The sequence below is a fragment of the Grammomys surdaster genome, unplaced genomic scaffold (genome assembly GCF_004785775.1).
Source record: "Grammomys surdaster isolate TR1022 unplaced genomic scaffold, NIH_TR_1.0 165, whole genome shotgun sequence".
NCBI classification, from domain to species: Eukaryota; Metazoa; Chordata; class Mammalia; order Rodentia; family Muridae; genus Grammomys; species Grammomys surdaster.
The window spans coordinates 17,106,561-17,124,054 of record NW_021604613.1 but is presented as its reverse complement, the minus strand read 5'-3'; the positions used below and the strand labels follow the sequence as shown (position 1 = coordinate 17,124,054).

At 39.8% G+C, this 17,494-nt stretch overlaps 2 protein-coding genes across 2 annotated transcripts in view; one reads left to right on the top strand and one right to left on the bottom strand.

Moving 5' to 3' along the window:
* The window catches only part of Dytn (dystrotelin), a 63,290-nt gene extending 55,276 nt beyond the window's left edge, over positions 1–8,014 (top strand). Inside the window, exon 15 of the mRNA XM_028765825.1 lies at positions 7,712–8,014. Coding sequence (XP_028621658.1) covers positions 7,712–7,815 — 104 coding nt within the window. The 3' untranslated portion in view covers positions 7,816–8,014. The remainder of the gene's footprint in view (positions 1–7,711) is intronic.
* Positions 8,015–10,673: 2,659 nt separating this feature from the next.
* Positions 10,674–14,747, bottom strand: Fam237a (family with sequence similarity 237 member A). Its single transcript, XM_028765740.1, has 2 exons — positions 14,336–14,747; positions 10,674–10,807 (listed from the first exon to the last, which is right to left on the bottom strand). The coding sequence occupies exons 1-2, from the start codon at positions 14,745–14,747 to the stop codon at positions 10,674–10,676; spliced, it is 546 nt and encodes a 181-aa protein (XP_028621573.1).
* Between the last annotated feature and the right edge of the window lie 2,747 nt (positions 14,748–17,494).

The window sequence follows — 17,494 nt, the reverse complement described above, 5'->3', positions numbered from 1 at the left end:
GGATTAAAGCTTTATAAACTTGAGGCTTCCAGGGTCACAATTCAGCCTATGACAGTTGGAGAGCTGTAGCTTAGACACATGACACTGTCAACTATATACAGAACTTGGTAGAGTCTAGTCAATGCAACAAAAAGTAGTATAGTAAAAAGATTTGAAATCACAGTCATAATATAAAAGGAAATGAATTCTCAGAGCTGTCAGGGGCCTAGGACAAAGACAGTAGGGGAACTTTTTATGCTTTTAAACCAACACAAAATCCCACGCTATGGTTCTGTCTAAGCATCTTTGAGATAGTGATGAGTATCCAAAACAAAGTCAGCATCCACTACACCTTCTCAGGAAAATGTCACTGGCCTACTGGGCTTTATTGAAAAGATTTTAGTTTGTGACATCTTTACTTTGTTTTTTGCCTAACTTCCATTTTCCAGTAATCTGATAAAAGCTGCAGAATTATAAACTTTTTTATTGAGTCAGCCTTCACAAGTGCAGTTGCTACAGTGTCTACTTTAGATTCCTCATAGTGCATGTCTGTATTCTAATATCATAATTTGTCCAATTTCATATCTAAGAGTAAAAAGTTAATGCACATTTAAATGACTTTATCAAGGTCTGTCTAAATATGTTTATATGTATTTACCACTATTATACTATTAAGAGAAAATTATAAAATTTAGAAGAAAATCATAAAAGAGTAAGTGCATTACTAAATTTACATAATATGATAATGTGTAATATGTAATTAGAATTTCCTAAGCTTTTAGAAAGTACTTTCAATTCTCAAAATGTCACCTGTTTCCACTTACATTAGAACCTTTGAGATGCTTTTACAGGAAATGTGAATTATTATATAAATATTCTTATGATTCAAAAATACTAATTTTCTTATGTGTATGAAATATATGCATGTGGTATGTTAGTGGTAGGCGCACCTGCAAACACTCATGGAGGCCAAAAAAAAAAAAAACCCATCAGTATCTTACTCCATCACTATTTACCTTATTCCCTCAAGGCAGGGTTTCTCATTGAACTTGGAGGTAAGCTGGTGTCCAACAAGTGCTAGTTAGGCCTATGCCTCCACTCTGCTAGGCTTAGTAGTCTGTGCTGCCATGGCCAGATTTTTATGTGGGTGCTACGGATCTGAACTAAGGTCTTCTTGCTTGTGTAGTAAGTAACTTTACTCACTGACCAACCACTTCAAACCTCCCCACAAAGTGCTATTTTTTAAGATTTAAATTTATTATCTTTTTTTCTGTATTAACCATCTTTGTTTCACTTAAACATGGTGCATGAGGATGTGTGCACACAGGGCATGAGGATGCGTGTACACGGGGCATGAGGATGTGTGCACATGAGGATGTGTGCACACGGGGCATGAGGATGTGTGTACACGGGGCATGAGGATGTGTGCACATGAGGATGTGTGCACACGGGGCATGAGGATGCATGCACATGAGGATGCGTGCACATGAGGATGTGTGTACACGGGGCATGAGGATGTGTGTACACGGGGCATGAGGATGCGTGCACATGAGGATGGGTGCACACGGGGCATGAGGATGTGTGCACATGAGGATGGGTGCAAAAGGCATGAGTATGTGTGTACATGGGGCATGAGGATGCATGCACACAGGGCATGAGAATGTGTGCACATGGGGATGTGTGCATACAAAGCATGAGGATGTGTGTACACGGGGCATGAGGATGTGTGTACACGGGGCATGAGGATGTGTCACATGAGGTTGTGTGCACATGAGGATGTGTCACATGAGGATGCGTGCACACGAGGCATGAGAATACGTGCACATGAGGCACATGTGCTAGCTACATGGCTAGCATTTCTCATTGTGTATCTCCTCACTCAAATATTTCTAAAGGGTTGTTTGCTTACTTGTTTGTTTTGAGACAGAGTCTTATGTAGCCCAGACTGACCTAAAACTTGCTGTGTATTGAAAGATAATCTTGCACTTCTGGTTCTCTATCATCTATTTGCCTAGAGATAGGATTACAGATGTGTGCCATTATTGCCAACTGATATAGTAGTGTGTGTGTGGGGGGGTGGTCAACTCGGCCCCTAGGCATGGTATGCAAGCACTGTGCCCATCCTCCCTTATTTCAATATGGTGTGGATATAATCTTTTTTCAAACTCCTTCTCATCATTGGTAGTATGGATTATATAAGAATATCCTCCATAACCTATACATTCTCTATACAGACTTATCAAAATTACACTAAAGTCAAATAGAGCCAGATGTATGATAACCACACCTATGAACATGTGGAAAATGCAACTAAATTAAATTGAGCTAAATAAAGTTATTGGCCACTTGTTTTTATTTCCATGTTTTTAATAAAAGCACTAGATAACAGCAAAAAGATTCTCATTGCCTTACTGTTCTTTTAAAAACAGAATTGCTATTAAAAGTTAGAAATACCTGCTACTGGCATGTAATAGTCTAAAATTTGCCCTGACAGAAGGTTTCTAAATTCATCTAGTACGGCAATTAGCCCAGGAGATGATGGCCTTTGTAGATGACAGTTTTGTTAAGAAACTACCACATTTTGTAAATGAAGATGACCTTTATATTACTTGGAAGCTTAAGGTCATTGGAATAGAAAATGTGGTGATCATTTTGAGGACACTATTTATATTAACTGAATAGAATCATTCAGTATCAATATCTAAGATAATGAGATTTCCAGAGACCATGGGAGTTTAATTGAAATGGAGGAGGGAGGGAGGGAGGGAAGGAGGAAGAGAGGGAAAAACAGAGACAGACGGGGTAGGAGAGAATTTTATAGAAGGAGGTCCCCAAACCTCTTTAAATTCTGAATGTTGAAAGTTAGTAGCAAATGAATTAGGTTAAAACTTTCAAAAAACAAATTAGATTTGAAGAAGTTTTTAATATTCTTATGACAAAAGGAAAAAACTGTATAACCTCTGGCTTTATTATCTCATTTGCTATTTCTTTCCATTTGAGAGTGGAGTTCCATACACACACATCTGGTAAATCCTTTTTCCTCTCGCTCATCTGCTTAGCCCTCCACTTGCCACTGTTTGTCTCAGTTGTGCTCAGGAAAGACAGAAGCTGAAGACGGAAGACAGGGGCTGGAGCAGGAAGGTGTGGCTGGAAAGCAAAGAGGCAGTAAGCCGACATGACAGCACTCGCCAAGGCTGCTCTCTCCTCACAGGCAGTACAAAACATGGGGCTGAATAAAACACCAATCCCACATTCCTGCCCTGAAAGAAATCAGTTTGACTGTGTAACTATGTAACTATGCACAATTCAACACTGTAACTCTTCCATGATCTGGTTGAATAAGTAACTATAACTATGTACAGCTCAACACTGTAACTCTTCTAAGATCTGGTTGAATAAGTAAGGATAAATAAGTAAGAATGATGCATATTTAAGAAATATCAAGATCTCTCATATAAATTTATTCATATGTGTTTATACAAGCATCGATGTATAAAGGAAAAATCATAAAAGGAAGGGAAATTATAAAAGTTGAGAGTATTTCTAAATTCAAGTGACATTATAATACATAATATGCAATTAAAATTATCTAATTTTTTAAACAATTTGAAGTACCCAAATATCATCTGTTTCCAATTATAGTCTTAATTTAACGATTAAGATACCTTCATTGGGGCTGGAGAGATGGCTCAGCGGTTAAGAGCATTGACTGCTCTTCCAGAGGTCCTGAGTTCAAATCCCAGCAACCACATGGTGGCTCACAACCATCTGTAATGAGATTGGATGCCCTCTTCTGGTGTGTCTGAAGACAGCTACAGTGTACTCGTCAATAAAAAAAAATAATATAAAAAAAAAAAAGATACCTTCATTGGAAGGAAGTGTGAGCACTACTTTTATTGTTGTTAGTTGTGGTGGTGACACTGGTAGGGACCTTTAAAAAAATCTGTAGTGCAAGATTGAAAGAAACTATCTTTACATTTTACATATCCGAGGGTTTCTAACAACAAAAACAGAAGCTCAGACTAATAGGAAAATTTGAGAAGTGTGTTCCTAATGAACCTGTCACAGGGGCTTTCCCATGAGAATACAGGAAGAGCTTTATGAGAACGAATGAAGAGTAGAAGTTGTGGGAGGTTTTTGTGTGTTTGTTTGGTTGGTTTGTTTTATTTTGGCTGTGTGGTTCCTAGGATGAGGAGGAAGAAGATGAAAAAGCTGGTCCAGTCAAAGCAACAAGACAGAGTTCCAGAAATGGACCCTCAAAAAGGAGAAATATATAAGTAATCTGACAGAGAAATCAAGATGATCACCAGATAATGGAACACATGTGAGAAGTGGGGCGGGTTGACATTATCTGAGGCAAGAAAAGGGACCAGCCAACGGGAGTGGTCCAGGGTGGAGAGCAGCAGAGGAAGGGAAGCAGAGAAGGAGAATGAATAGCAACAAAGTTTAATGCCACATATATAAAAATTCCTAATGAAATCCATCACTTTGTATGATAACCTAAAACAACTTAAAATATTTGTAAATCGCCAATAAGAGGGTCAATGAGATCAGGCAATCGATGAATGAAATTTTAACAAAGAACAAAGTGTGTTGAATTTCACAGAAAATTTGAAATTCAAAAAGAAAAGAAAATTTACAGTGGAAGCAGTCAATGGAAAACAAAATCAAGCTGAACAGAGAATCAGTAAGGTCAAAGACAGAGCCCCTGAAGTTAGTCAGATAAGGAAAGTGAACAGCAAAGAAAGCTCAAGAGGGGTGTGGGATGCAGTCGAGCAGACACTGTTCCTGTTACATACATTCTAGGGCAGAATAGAGGACCAGAAAGCATAACCAAAGAAACAATGGCTCCAAGCATCAAGTATTGGAAAGACAATGGAGTGCCACAACAACAAGGCACTGAAAACCCCAAAAAGAACTCAAAGGAGCCCACCACAAGACAAGACACATTATAATCAAATCATCAGAAGTCAAATACAAAAGAAACTATGAACCTGGCAAAAGTGATGCTCATAACACCATAAACACATTTCTCAAGCTAAAGAGAAACTGTCTGATGCATTCAAAATGCATTCTATTCTGCCCTAGAATGTATGTAACAGGTACAGTGTCTGCTCGACTGCATCCCACACCCCTCTTGAGCTTTCTTTGCTGTTCACTTTCCTTATCTGACTAACTTCAGGGGCTCTGTCTTTGACCTTACTGATTCTCTGTTCAAAGAAAAATAACACTACCTAGCCAAAGCTATTATAGCCCAAAAGCCACTTGATGAAAACAAATATGTTAAAGAGGAATACAGAATACCACCATACTGAAATGGAGTGTTTCTCCACTTGGTTTGCTTAAATGCTGTCAGAAGGACAGGGGCTCAGTATTTCAGTATTTATTCCAGAAGAATAACCACAGAGCAGATGATTCAATAGTTTCTAGACTCTACATCTACCCTTCTGATAGCCTTCTAGCACATTCCTGATTTAAATTATGTTTAACTAAATAGTTTTGGTATGGTGATTTCCTCTGGACTATCAGTTTCTAATCTATATGCTATATTACTTACACACACACACACACACACATTTTTACATAAGTATATAACCAGTTATTTGGTCCGTGTGTGTGTGTGTGTGTGTGCGTGCATGGTTGTGTGTACATACATGTTTACACATTGTATGTGTGTACATGTGCATAAGTGTGTGCATGTGTGGGTATGCATGCACATGTGTGTGTGACCGTGTGTAATGCAAAGTATGTGTGTATGTGTTATAAGTATAGATCAAGGAGAGGACTAGGTTCTTGGTCATATCTTTAGCTATTTTTAAAACATATTTTTAAAGGAGCTTACAAGAGCAACAAGAAGAAAAACTCTTGTGTATGAAGTGGATACTGCTGTCCTGTTTCTGAATCACTCTATTTAGTTTTTATTGGGGGTGTGTGGAAGAGATGAGGTCAACAAGCATACTACCTAGTCTTATGACCTGAATCCCATCCCTGGAACCTAGATGGTGGAAGGAGAGAACTGAATCCTACAAGTTGTCCACTGACCTCCACGTGTGCTGAGGTGCATACTCACACATGCATGCACATACTCACACATGCATGCACATACTCACACATGCAAGCACATACATACGCATTCCCACACGCACATGTTCACATACTCACATGTATGTACATATACATATGTTTACATACTCACACATGTGTGCACATACTCATGCATGTGTGCATACACATATATACATTAAATACATCAACAATTCAATAAGTATAATTTTAAATTAAATGTTTTAACCATTCTGGAGATAACATCTTGTATCCCACAGGAAATAGTGCAGATATAGCTGCAACATAGCCATGACACTATCAAAAGGATTTTCTGAGTCTTCATTCTATGCTCTTGTCATGTTACATGTTGACTGTAAATTAAAATGTCAAATACAAGACTTTTCTAAAAATGAGTTCATTAGCATGTCCACCACTCACACTGCTTCTTACAAATAATCCTTAACAGTTTAGAATACTGTATTTTTAAAAATTATCAGCACATATGTGTCTTTACTTCTTTAACATGTTAGGGGATGTTGAAATGTAAATAAGAACAGATTTCTTAAAAATAAAAGTTCTTGTTTTAAAGATTATACATATCAAATTTTTAAACAGCAGCTGCCAAGTTCTGTTAGTTTTGCAACCAATTCCTATTACAACAGATCGAGGGGGAAGACTGAAACCTTCTTAAAATCAATGTGTCTCATCTCTCTGACTCCTTCCATGTCCACCTCTAGCCCCTACTCTCTCTCAGGTTCATGGCCCCTTTTTCTTTAATTATTGTTACTATATATGACACAAACAAATGTATAAATACAACTCACTAAGTCTACATAGTGTTGCTACATGAGTATGATTTTAGGATTGACCAGTTGGTATTTGATAACCAGTTAGGGGTCTCATTCCTAGGGAAGACTGTCCCTCGCTCAGTCAGTAGTCATTAATTGCTTGTAGCCCTTCATCTAGGGGTGGGGTCCCATGAGATTTCCCCCATGCACATTAGCATTTTAGCTGCTGCTGCTATTGTTCAGGTCTTAAACAAGGCAGTCATATTGTTGTGATTCCATGGATGCAACTTCCCCGTCATATATAGAAGATACTATTGCACAGCAAATGTCCTGGTCCTCTGTCTCTTACAATCTTTCTTTTCCTTGATTTCCTTGAGCCTTGGGTACAGGAGTTATATTATATCACATATCCATTAGGCTGGGCTCCTCACAATTGTATTCTCTGTATTTTGACTAGCCAGGGCTTTCTGATGGAGTCTCTACTGTTAGCTGCAGGGAGGTGGTCTCAGAATATAGCCATATTCTCCCCAGTCTGCCACTCCAGAGTCACCCGGATATTCAGATGCAGATTCATGGGCTGGGTGAGTGGTGGGGAGTGGGTAGCAAGATGTTTCAACAGTCTTCAGGGCATTATGGTATAATGACATTTCTATGACAGCCCTCTGGAGTAGGCTATCCAGTTCCACTGTTTTATTCTAGCAGCTGAGATGGTACTGTAGGACACACCAGAGTGAGTTAAGTACTGGTTATCTTTTCTGTTGAGGGAAAGGGAAGCATCCTCAAGAATGAATCGAAGATGGGATCTGATTCTTCTCTGTGAGCCAGAGCTGTAGCCACATAGATCTTTAGAACCCAAGATACTTATTTCCCTAAAAGCCTTCTCTCTATGCTGGTTTCAGGTCTGCAGCCTTTGGTGGATATGGAGCTGTATGGCAGAGCCGAGCAGGTGTGCAGGGCCTTCTCTGCCCTTGTGGATGAAATCACCTTGCCCATCTCAGAGTGAAAAGGAATCCAGACTCGAAGGCCCCTTGGTGTGATGGCAAAACCTTTATTCAAAATCTGAATTTTAAAGAAGCGAGCCTTTATCATATCTCTAAGTGGTTTACGTGGAGAGTGTGGCGTTATGTTTTGTTTATTTTCTCTAACTTCCCTTCTCAGCTCTCTTAGTTCCTCTATATAGAATGAAACTGTGAGGGTGAAGAAGGCAGAGGAGGTGAAGGAGAGCATATGGCAGCAGGTCAAATCCTGGTGGTGGAGTCTCCGTCAGTGAGCCACTTTTGATATTGGTGGTATTACTCAGTTGTGTGATCTATACTAATGTAAATGATGACCTTTAAGTGTCATTTGTAATCCTGAATTGATGATCCAGTTCTCTATCTGATGCTTCTGCTAAACAATAGGTTTAGAAAAGACACACACACACACACACATTTGAGTGCATGTGAAATCTGTTTAAACTCTGGATCATGCCTGTGTCAGTTTTCTAGTTGGGAGATTGTAGTATAGTTATGAAAATATTCCTATTGAGGGAAATTGGACAACCTGTATTGTACATCAGTGTCTCTGTACCATTCCTTACAGTCATAGCTAAATCAACAAGTAGCTCAAACATTTTTTAAAATGTGTCTCTTTCTAAAATCCCCATGTCGGATGACTTCTACCAAAGCACTTACATGGGTCCTTTCCCTTTGGGTTGAACTGCTATGACTGATGTTTATGTTGATATCCAGGATAATATCTAACATCTTTTTGCCATTAGCACAATTTATCTCTAAGCATTTTATGAGAGTTATATTTAATTCTCATAACAGACTTAGGAGTCTTTATCTTCTAAAGGCACAAAGAGGGCAAATGACTTCCACAGTCTTTCAGCTGGCCCTTCATGCTGTGTTTGAACCCTGTGCCTGAATCTATACTTCAGTCACTACTCACTCGTTTCTCTCAATAAACATTGACAAGACTCCAATGCTTTGGTCTTCAAGCTGTGCTACCGAAAGACTGATCAATCATTCCTAGGACTGCCTGCAAAGTGAAGTAGATTCGGGCATGTTTAGGACTATGTCGTTTCTCGTCAATCTGATCCCAATGTTTACATTGTTTTCCTTTTCAACGTTGCTTAATATAATCACTTTCCTTCTTGCATCATTCCAGAGCCTTACAAGCTTGATAAGCAGCTCACCTCAGGGTAGGTCAGCTCGCTGTAGCTGCCCACTGTCTGTTTTGAACTGGCTATGAGATAAAGATGGATATTTTTTTTAAAGAATGGCTGAAAATGACAAAAGAAAAAAATCTGTGACACCTAAAAGTTGTATGGATTTAAATGTCCATGCCCACATTTCATTGAACTGCAGCCCTGCTATTTTGAATACTTATTAGCTTCTAACAGCACAAAAGGGTAAATGGTTTCCACAGTCCTTCAGCTAGCCCTTCACGCTGGATTTGAGCCCTGTTCCCAAAGCTTGCTTGGTTTCCTCCTGTTCTACCTAGACAGACTCCATTATGGAAACAGGCATAGGGTGGCCCACAGTACCAGTGCCATTCATGTCCTCACCCTTTATGGGAAAATGAAAACTTGTAGTTCCTATATGGAGTACAGCGAAAGGGGAGGAACAGAAAAAGGATTGTGTCCCTTTGGTTGCTTGTAAGAAGTAATAATTATTCAAAAAGATTCAAAGAATTTGATGAAATGCCTTAGACTAGAAAACAGGATGGAGGCAAAGCGTGAGCCTATATAGAAAAGTAGTTGGAGTGCTAGCTTGTTAACGTTCTCATTCCCCAAGTCAATCAAAGCCTAAGGCTGTGTCTCCTTCACCTCCTCCACTGGCTCCTTTTGGGGTTCCATCCCATGTTGTTAGGTCCCAGCTAATCCCCCAATGAAACTGCATCTTCTGATACCCTTTAGACATCTTTTCCACTTATAAGATGGCCCCAAACTTCAGTGAAACTTTTCTTGAGGCTAATTGCTAACATATCTAAAATTCAAAATTTTTGTCAAGCATGTGCTTTAAGGGAAGGATTACAAACATGGGTCTAATTTGAGGTAAAATAGAGTGTCATGACTAGATCTCACATGCATTGATTGCCTGGGCTCTGCTCGGACAAGTCTCATGCAGGCTGATCATTTTTTCAGAGAGAAAAAATATCGACAGGTTTTTCTTGTATCTTGTTCACTTTCATTTTATTTTGCTTTTCAGTGCAAAGTATAACCACTTATAGAGCTTTAATATTTAATCAAACAGCAAATACATAATTGAAAGATAATTATGCTACCTTATTAGAGTTTGGCTATGGTTCGTGCTAATATTAAAGATTCAAATAAAGAGAATCCAATAACATCAGTTGGGAGCCAAAGCTTTTATTAATTTTGTTTTCATTAGATGAATGTTTTATTCCCTTGTGGTGTTTTTCTTCATTCCATATTCAAGACTATTCTCTCAGACGAGGTTGAGAATCGCAGACCATCAGCAATCTCATTCATGCATATAGTCCTTCCACACTGGTTTCATAAGCAATGCAGCAGTTAATGGCTTGTGATTTGTGTAGCTTATGCTAGCTAAATGTGTGGCCCTCTAGCTCATCAGCATTGCCAGGCCTTACCAGACAAAGTACCATACTGTAAAGAGACAAAGCCCTCATCACCAGTCATCTTTGGAAGTTCTTTAGCTCCTGTAGAGAGTGGGTGGTCAACCAGTTATCATGAGAAGAGACCAGCTAACAACCAAGATGCTGAAAATAGGATTCTTAGAGAATTTGACATGGTATTCGTCTTTGGACATTTATACTGCTTAAAATGCATAAATGATTGATAGGAAAATATTCTTTTATTTAATTCCAAGGCTCCAGTTAGCTCTGAAAGTAGCGTTAATTTCTCTTTACTTCCAGTTTCTCTTTTCCAGTGAACCTAGAGCCCCGCCTTTGTGTTTGCATGCTTGTCAAATCTTCAATCAATTCTTTCTTCTTTAAGAAAAGGGTTCTAAGGAGCTGAGAATACGCACCTGGAAATAGAGAAAAGAAACTTCGTCAGGTCTCTGCATTACATTTAGGTTTGTTGTTCTGCCTAAAAGAAAGAATTGACATTTTTGCTATGCCACCATCACAATTCTATATATAATTAGAACATACATGCAAACTTGTATTTACGGTATTTTCCGTCTTGAGAATTTTATTTATATAGCCTAAGTAAAACAAATTATTATTTATAATATTTGTGAATTAAAATAGCATGTGATTTTTAAGTTTTTAAAGAGTCATTTTATCATGTTTACTATCAAAACCTAAATCAAACATTTTAAACCACCAAGAACATAACCTTCTAGAGGCAATGCTGGCCTCACTCCATGCTTACTCTGTGACTTGTTCACTCTTACCCTATTGCGGTCATGTGTATTATTTCCACATTTTTTATAAATAATATTGTTTATTACCCTGTTGTGGACATATGGATTATCTATCTATTTTTGGTAAATAATATTGGAATGAAGAGTCTTGTACCACAGCATTGGCTGCACTTCATGACACTTCCTGACAATTGAGTTACAGATGGATGTTTGCAGAGTATATGGCTTAGAGAACTTCAGCAAAGAGGAAAATCGTCTGTTCATATGGTGGAGGCAGTGTTCTCTGTCTAAAAAATAAGAACTATAAACATTTGTTAGATACTTATCCCAAATGTCATCAGATTATAAACCTAAATTTTAGCTTTTCTCACGACAAAATAACTTCCAAACTCACAATGTTTCTAGAACATAGAAACTGTCCGCTCCAGGAATGCAGATTCCACCCCATGTCCTGGCAAAGCAAAACCTGCTGTAGGAAGAGGGTATCACTTTTACACAAATGATATTTTTATACATAGAATCTTTTTATTTTCTGAGAAGTCTTCAGTGCTTTAAGACTCTGCTACTTCCTCTTTGGGGGTTAACATTGTACTGCCCTAAGTCAATCAACCAATCAACCAACCATCCAGCCAATTAACATCTCTCTTCCCCTCTCCTATCTCTCCTCCTTCTCTCTTCATCTTCCCATCTATCTCTTCTCAAACTCTTGACCTCCTCTCAGAACCCCATCGGTATTTAAGGTTAAACCTGCTCTATGGATCACGTTTAGAGCTTCCTACAGGATTTAGCTATTAGTCAGTGTCTTTCTAGATCATAAGTAATCTTTAGGATCTTTTCTCATGATGTCACTTGGAGCCCTTAGAATTTTTAGAGCTCTCATGTTTGACTTGTTCTGCCCATGCTTATTACTGTTATGACCAGCCATGGTGTCCTGGTCATCATTCACCTCAGTCACCTGTTCTGGGGGTAAAGCTTTCCCGGTGTCTCCAGAGTTAGGGCCTTTCATAGACTCTCAGAACATTCAAACAAAAGAAGAATGAGAAGAGACTTTGTGATCCATCAACATCTTTCCATAGCCTCCCTTTCCTGATGAAAAGAGTAAGAACTTACCCAAATTAACTTTCCTGGGGTTACATATTGATTTGATGTCTCTTGTTTTTATATTTGTTGATGCAAAACTAACAAATGTGACACACTGTATACAGAATCTCATGGGTCACGTATTTTAGCTAAGTATGATTCATAGGAAGATTTCGTCAATGGCTTTAAAGTAATTTATTTTAAAGTCATAGGAACAAGAGCCCTTTTGCATATTACGCATGCAGTAATTTTAGCTATATCTTTTAGTCTATGATTTCCCTGAGAACTATGGGGTCAAACACCTCTTCAACCTCACCTTCATTCCAACTTTATAGCACTCCATACCCTGGAACAAAAGCAAAGCTAACTAGAGGATCCACCCTGGTACATCCAGAGCCTGCCTGAAGCACTTGAGCCTAAATGAGGCTTCTTGAAAGAAACCACGGTGTACCGGTAACTATTTAACATCCCAGCATGTATCTCCTTGACCCAAGACTCCATCTTACTGTGGTTAGACCAACCGAAAGGAAAAGCTCATTTCCTGATCTTCAAACAATTGCTTGTGCAAAACATTAAAAAAACTTTAATAAAGGAAATGTTAGCTTTAACTACTGAACTATTTGCAAATAAATTTCTCCTAAAGTTTGCAGAGCAGCTGAGATCATCTCAGCTCTCTGGTGAAGAGCAGAAAGTGACTTTCAGAAGTTGCAAAGGGGTAATCTTTTTCATGTTCAGCTGAGCACAATAATATTACCTTCATCTATTCTGGATACATTTCTTATAACTGTGGAAAGCAAACTCAGGATTTAAAAACACAAACACGGTGTTATCTCAAGTACAACAGCTCCCTCGGATAGGACTGAATGAAGCCTTACAAACCACTATCAGGAGGCTTCAGAAGAAGAAAATATATGGTTCTTATTAGTCAATACTGATATTATTGCTATACCTACTTATATAAATAGCAGTAGAGAACGATCCAGTTTCTTGGCTCAGCAAATAGTGAGAGATTTTTAGGCACTGAGGTTAGGGCAAACTATGTATTTTAGAAGTGCTCTGAAATATCTTAGCTGTGGAACAGTTATTGACAGATAATTTTTCAATTGAATCATTATAGAGACATATAACAATGCTCATCCTTAAATATTCACTAGTAAAAATTAGTTATTACTTGATTTTCCACCAGTGCATAAATAATTCTAACTGTGCCTAAATGGCCCTTGCTCTGGATTTGGGAAAGTATTGATAGAAAGGACACCCAAAAAAGAAGGAAAACTGTATGACTAGGGCACAGGTGTCTCTCATAACTTACTCCCTCACACTCTGATTCTATATATGGGACATTTCTGCTGGACCTCTAGAGAAGACTAAATTTAAATTACTATACAGTATTCACTACAGTGAAAAAAAGCCATTACACAACTTATTAAAAATTAACAACTTACTAGAAGTTAATTGCTTATTTATGATTCATTCAAACAACAACAAAGTATAAATATAGGTTAGTTGATATTTTTGCTCTTGACATCATCCATTAAATATTTCTCAAGATACTCCTTCATTTGCATAAAAGCAGTGTTTCGTTTTTACTTTAAAGGGGTCGAACATTTAAAGGGTGCAAACATTTCCCCACCCTCAGCTCCTATTCTTGTCTTATAGCCCGCACACCAGGAAAACACCAAGTTATGGTTCGAGTTAACAATACAACTTGTCTTCATTTTAGGGCAAGCTTTACACTTTTACATTGCAATTTTTACATTGGGCCTCTTTTCTTCTTTCTTTCTTTCTTTCTTTCTTTCTTTCTTTCTTTCTTTCTTTCTTTCTTTTCCTCTTTCTTCCTTTCCTTCTTTCTTTCCTGATCTCTTTCTTTCTTTTTTCTCTCTTTCTTTCCTTCTTTCCCTTCCTAATGACCTTTTATTTTCACTTTAAGTTCTATAGTGAATACACTATTGATATGAACAAATATTCTGTTATTCGAGCCCTCTCGACCCCCACTCCTTTAAAGGACTGTGAGAGATATTGGTTTCCCCTAGATCCCCTTCCCTCTTCTCACACATTAGCACATTCACACTTGATAGACAGATTCAATAGGTCAGGACTATGCACCTTGTTTAATCTCCAAATGCCTCGGCAGCACTTTTGAGACTTTCTCTTCTTCTTTAGCCAATTCCCTCCTTCCTAAGCCATGGTTCCTGGAGAGGACACAGTCTACATAAATGTCCCAGAAGAGTTGGGCCAGATCCCAAAACAGTGCCCCATGCTTCAAGTTCTCAGATGACTTCAGGTAGATCATAAAATCCCAAAAGCCAGAGACTGTGTTAGAAACACGAGGCTTCTGCATCTCCAAGAGGAGCATTGAGGAGGACTCCCAGCACTGAGGATCAGCTCGGCTAAGAGTCAGCAGGTCTGTCTGACTTTGACAGAAAACAGGAGACACATAGCACATTCCCACAATGAACAGGGAGCAGGTGAGACTCAGGGGGCAGTGGATCCTGCTTCTGTTCCCAAGATCAGCCATGGTCCTGCAACTGTACACATGGAAACACATCAGTCCAGGCTTGTTTTTCACTCAGTAAGAGAAATGAGTGTGGCCCTGAGACTCTCAGTCCAAGGAGAAGAAACGTACCACATTACTAATTAGGAAGAGACACATCCTTCTTCCCCTGCCACAAGCTTCATTCTCCCTGGAGAACCCATTCCTAATCCAGGTGGTGCACAACCAAGATAGCAAGGCTAAGAAGACTTCCCAAGATGTATTCTTTGTGAGATGACAAGTGGAATGTTTACCCTGGGCTGTAGCTTAAAAGAATACTATGTGAAAATTACAGTTCTGTCATCCTCACACGAAACTACACTACAGTTAGGAACTAAATATTTTTGTCCTTGCTTGTATGGTTTCCTGTTTGTAGTACCTTTTAATTTTTAAAAGATCTTAGGCGTATAAAAGATTATAACAAACACACAGTTTGATGCTTAACTTGTGGATAAATGTATTTCAAGGCTGGAGGACAAAGTAAAACTAATAGAAGTTTGTAAGCCTAAATGTTATGTAATTCTGATATGGCTTTAATAAATACAATGCTTCCTAATTTCTCTCTGCTTGCAATGACTCTCAAAGTTTGTCTCTCTGACTTTTCTAGCTCACAGTGTCTAATGTAATAAAATCACCTGAACAACCACACATCACTTCTAACTAGTCCTTATGCTGCTTCTTCAAACAAGTGCAATCGGAAATTACATCCTTGCTATTATAAAAACTTTCATCTCCCCCCTCCCCCACATTAAAAGTTCATCTGATTACTCTCCAAGTATCTGAAACAATTCAGCACAAAGAAAGAAAAACTGGAGGGACATGCACACTACTCACTTCATCAGAATTTGTAATTATGACACCAGAAGACAGGCTCTTTCTCTTCTGATCAGCGGGGGGGGGGGGGGGGCGGGGGGGGGACAAATGGAGACACTGCTAAAGAAGTATTTCAGAACCTAGTCTTTAAGGGTTGTGTTTGAAATAGCAAATCACTCAAAAATTGTTTAGCTTTGCTTAATTTTCTCATTGACTTTACTTGAAACGATTGTATTGAGATGAAATATCAAAGTCACACCCAAAGATAATCTTTGTTCAAGGATTGCAGCTTTGATATCCAAGTGAAGTTTTTAGAAAACAAAGTGAGGGTGCTATCCGAGGTGCTGAACTTGGCGTGTCCTGGGATTCTCGGGGGTTTGTGCTAATCTAGCTGATAAAGACTCTTCAGAAAGGCTCTCTCTTTCGGATCTGTTTCAGAGAAGTGGGCTCCCTAACGCCATAGTTCCTATGCGCTCCGTTGAGAGTCCGGTGCTGGCCGAGTTTGGGCCGGGCACCTGCTCTCGCTGCTGCTTCGTCCTCCCAGGGAAGAGCCTCGGGGTCAGGGTGCCACTCACCTCTTTGTTCCACGCCTCTGCTGTGGGTCGGTAGGGCGCCTCTCCGCACTTACCTGCCCTGCCCGCGATCCCTCGAGTGCGTGGAGAGGACGCACTCAGGCTGCTCCCAAGGCAGGTGACTGTCCCCAGCTTCCGCGTCCTGGATGCCAGCGTGCCTCTTCTTAAGCAGTGGGAGTGTTCGGCTACGTCAAAGGACCTGCATACTGCTGCTGCCTCTCGCCCCCAAGTCCCGTCCCAGTCTCCAGAACTCTCTTTGCCCTCCCCCGCAGAGGTTTGGAGTTAGGAAAATAGGGCGCTGCCTGCAGACATCCCTTCCCTGACCCGGACCCAAGCCCACTCTCCTTTCGCCGGCAGTCTTTTTGTAACCGGAATTCCAGGACCCACCTACTTAGAGAGTCAAAGTGCAGCAAAGTTGGGGCTCAGCTTGACGCCTGTCTGGGGGATAGTGTGGGGGGGAAATCCGACTTGGCTTCCCACCAATCTGAGTTTGAAATGGTGAGAGGGGAGGAGCATGTGAGACTTTAGGGTCTGGAGAAGAAAAAAAAAAGTGCGAATTCCCTACTGCAGCCAGAGTGTGAATTTCTCCTACTCCACTGAGGCCCTGAGGTAGATGGATGGTAGACTAGGAACTTGATCTCTTGATCTGAGATTGGTAGTCCTTAATTGTTTTTAGCCTGGGCTGCTGGGGATGTCCTTATTTTTTCCCATTAGTCCCCCCCCACCACCACCAATGCATGCTCTCCAAAAAGGGGAAGTAGCTTGGTTGGATTTTCTTCTGCTTTGTTAAGATCTTAGTCCCAGGATGAAGCCCATCACTTCTCAAGGGCTTTGCTGGGCATTGGTGACCACTTAGAAACGTTCCCTGCTAAGGGATCTCAAGTGAAGGACCTTCATTCTCAAGTCTTTCCTAAAAGACCCCCAGCATCCTAAAAACCCTTGTACTCTCCAACTGAAGACTTTTTGCCAGCTTGACTGCATCCGTGGTTACCTGGGGGGCTTACAGTGAGGTTTATTGAAGGCTCAGAAAACCAGTCTCCTCCAGAGATTGCATTAGGATGTGCTCTGAAGGCATCCAGAGGGGCTCTGAGTTTTCCTTCTCTCAACTGGACCAAGTGTGCTTTGGTTTCTGTCTTTAAATTGGGCAAAAATGCCTGATTCACTTTGCCCCCAGTTGGTGTGGGGATGAGAGCGTGGTCTTGCTTCCTGGACTTCAAGTAACCTACATTCTTTTACACATCCTTACGAGAAAAGCGGGCATTTTAGCAAAGCCAGTGAACACAGGCATAGAGAGATCTGTTGGAACATATCAAAGGGATCAGACTCCTGCTACTTTTATTGTACTAG

Excerpts from the sequence above, each read along its gene's own strand:
- Fam237a (XM_028765740.1), bottom strand. The coding sequence starts at position 14,747 with ATGGCTGATCTTGGGAACAGAAGCAGGATCCACTGCCCCCTGAGTCTC. Across the intron at positions 10,808-14,335 it reads GCATTTGGAGATTAAACAAG|GTGCGTATTCTCAGCTCCTT; the intron begins GTGCATAGTCCT and ends CTCTATTTCCAG.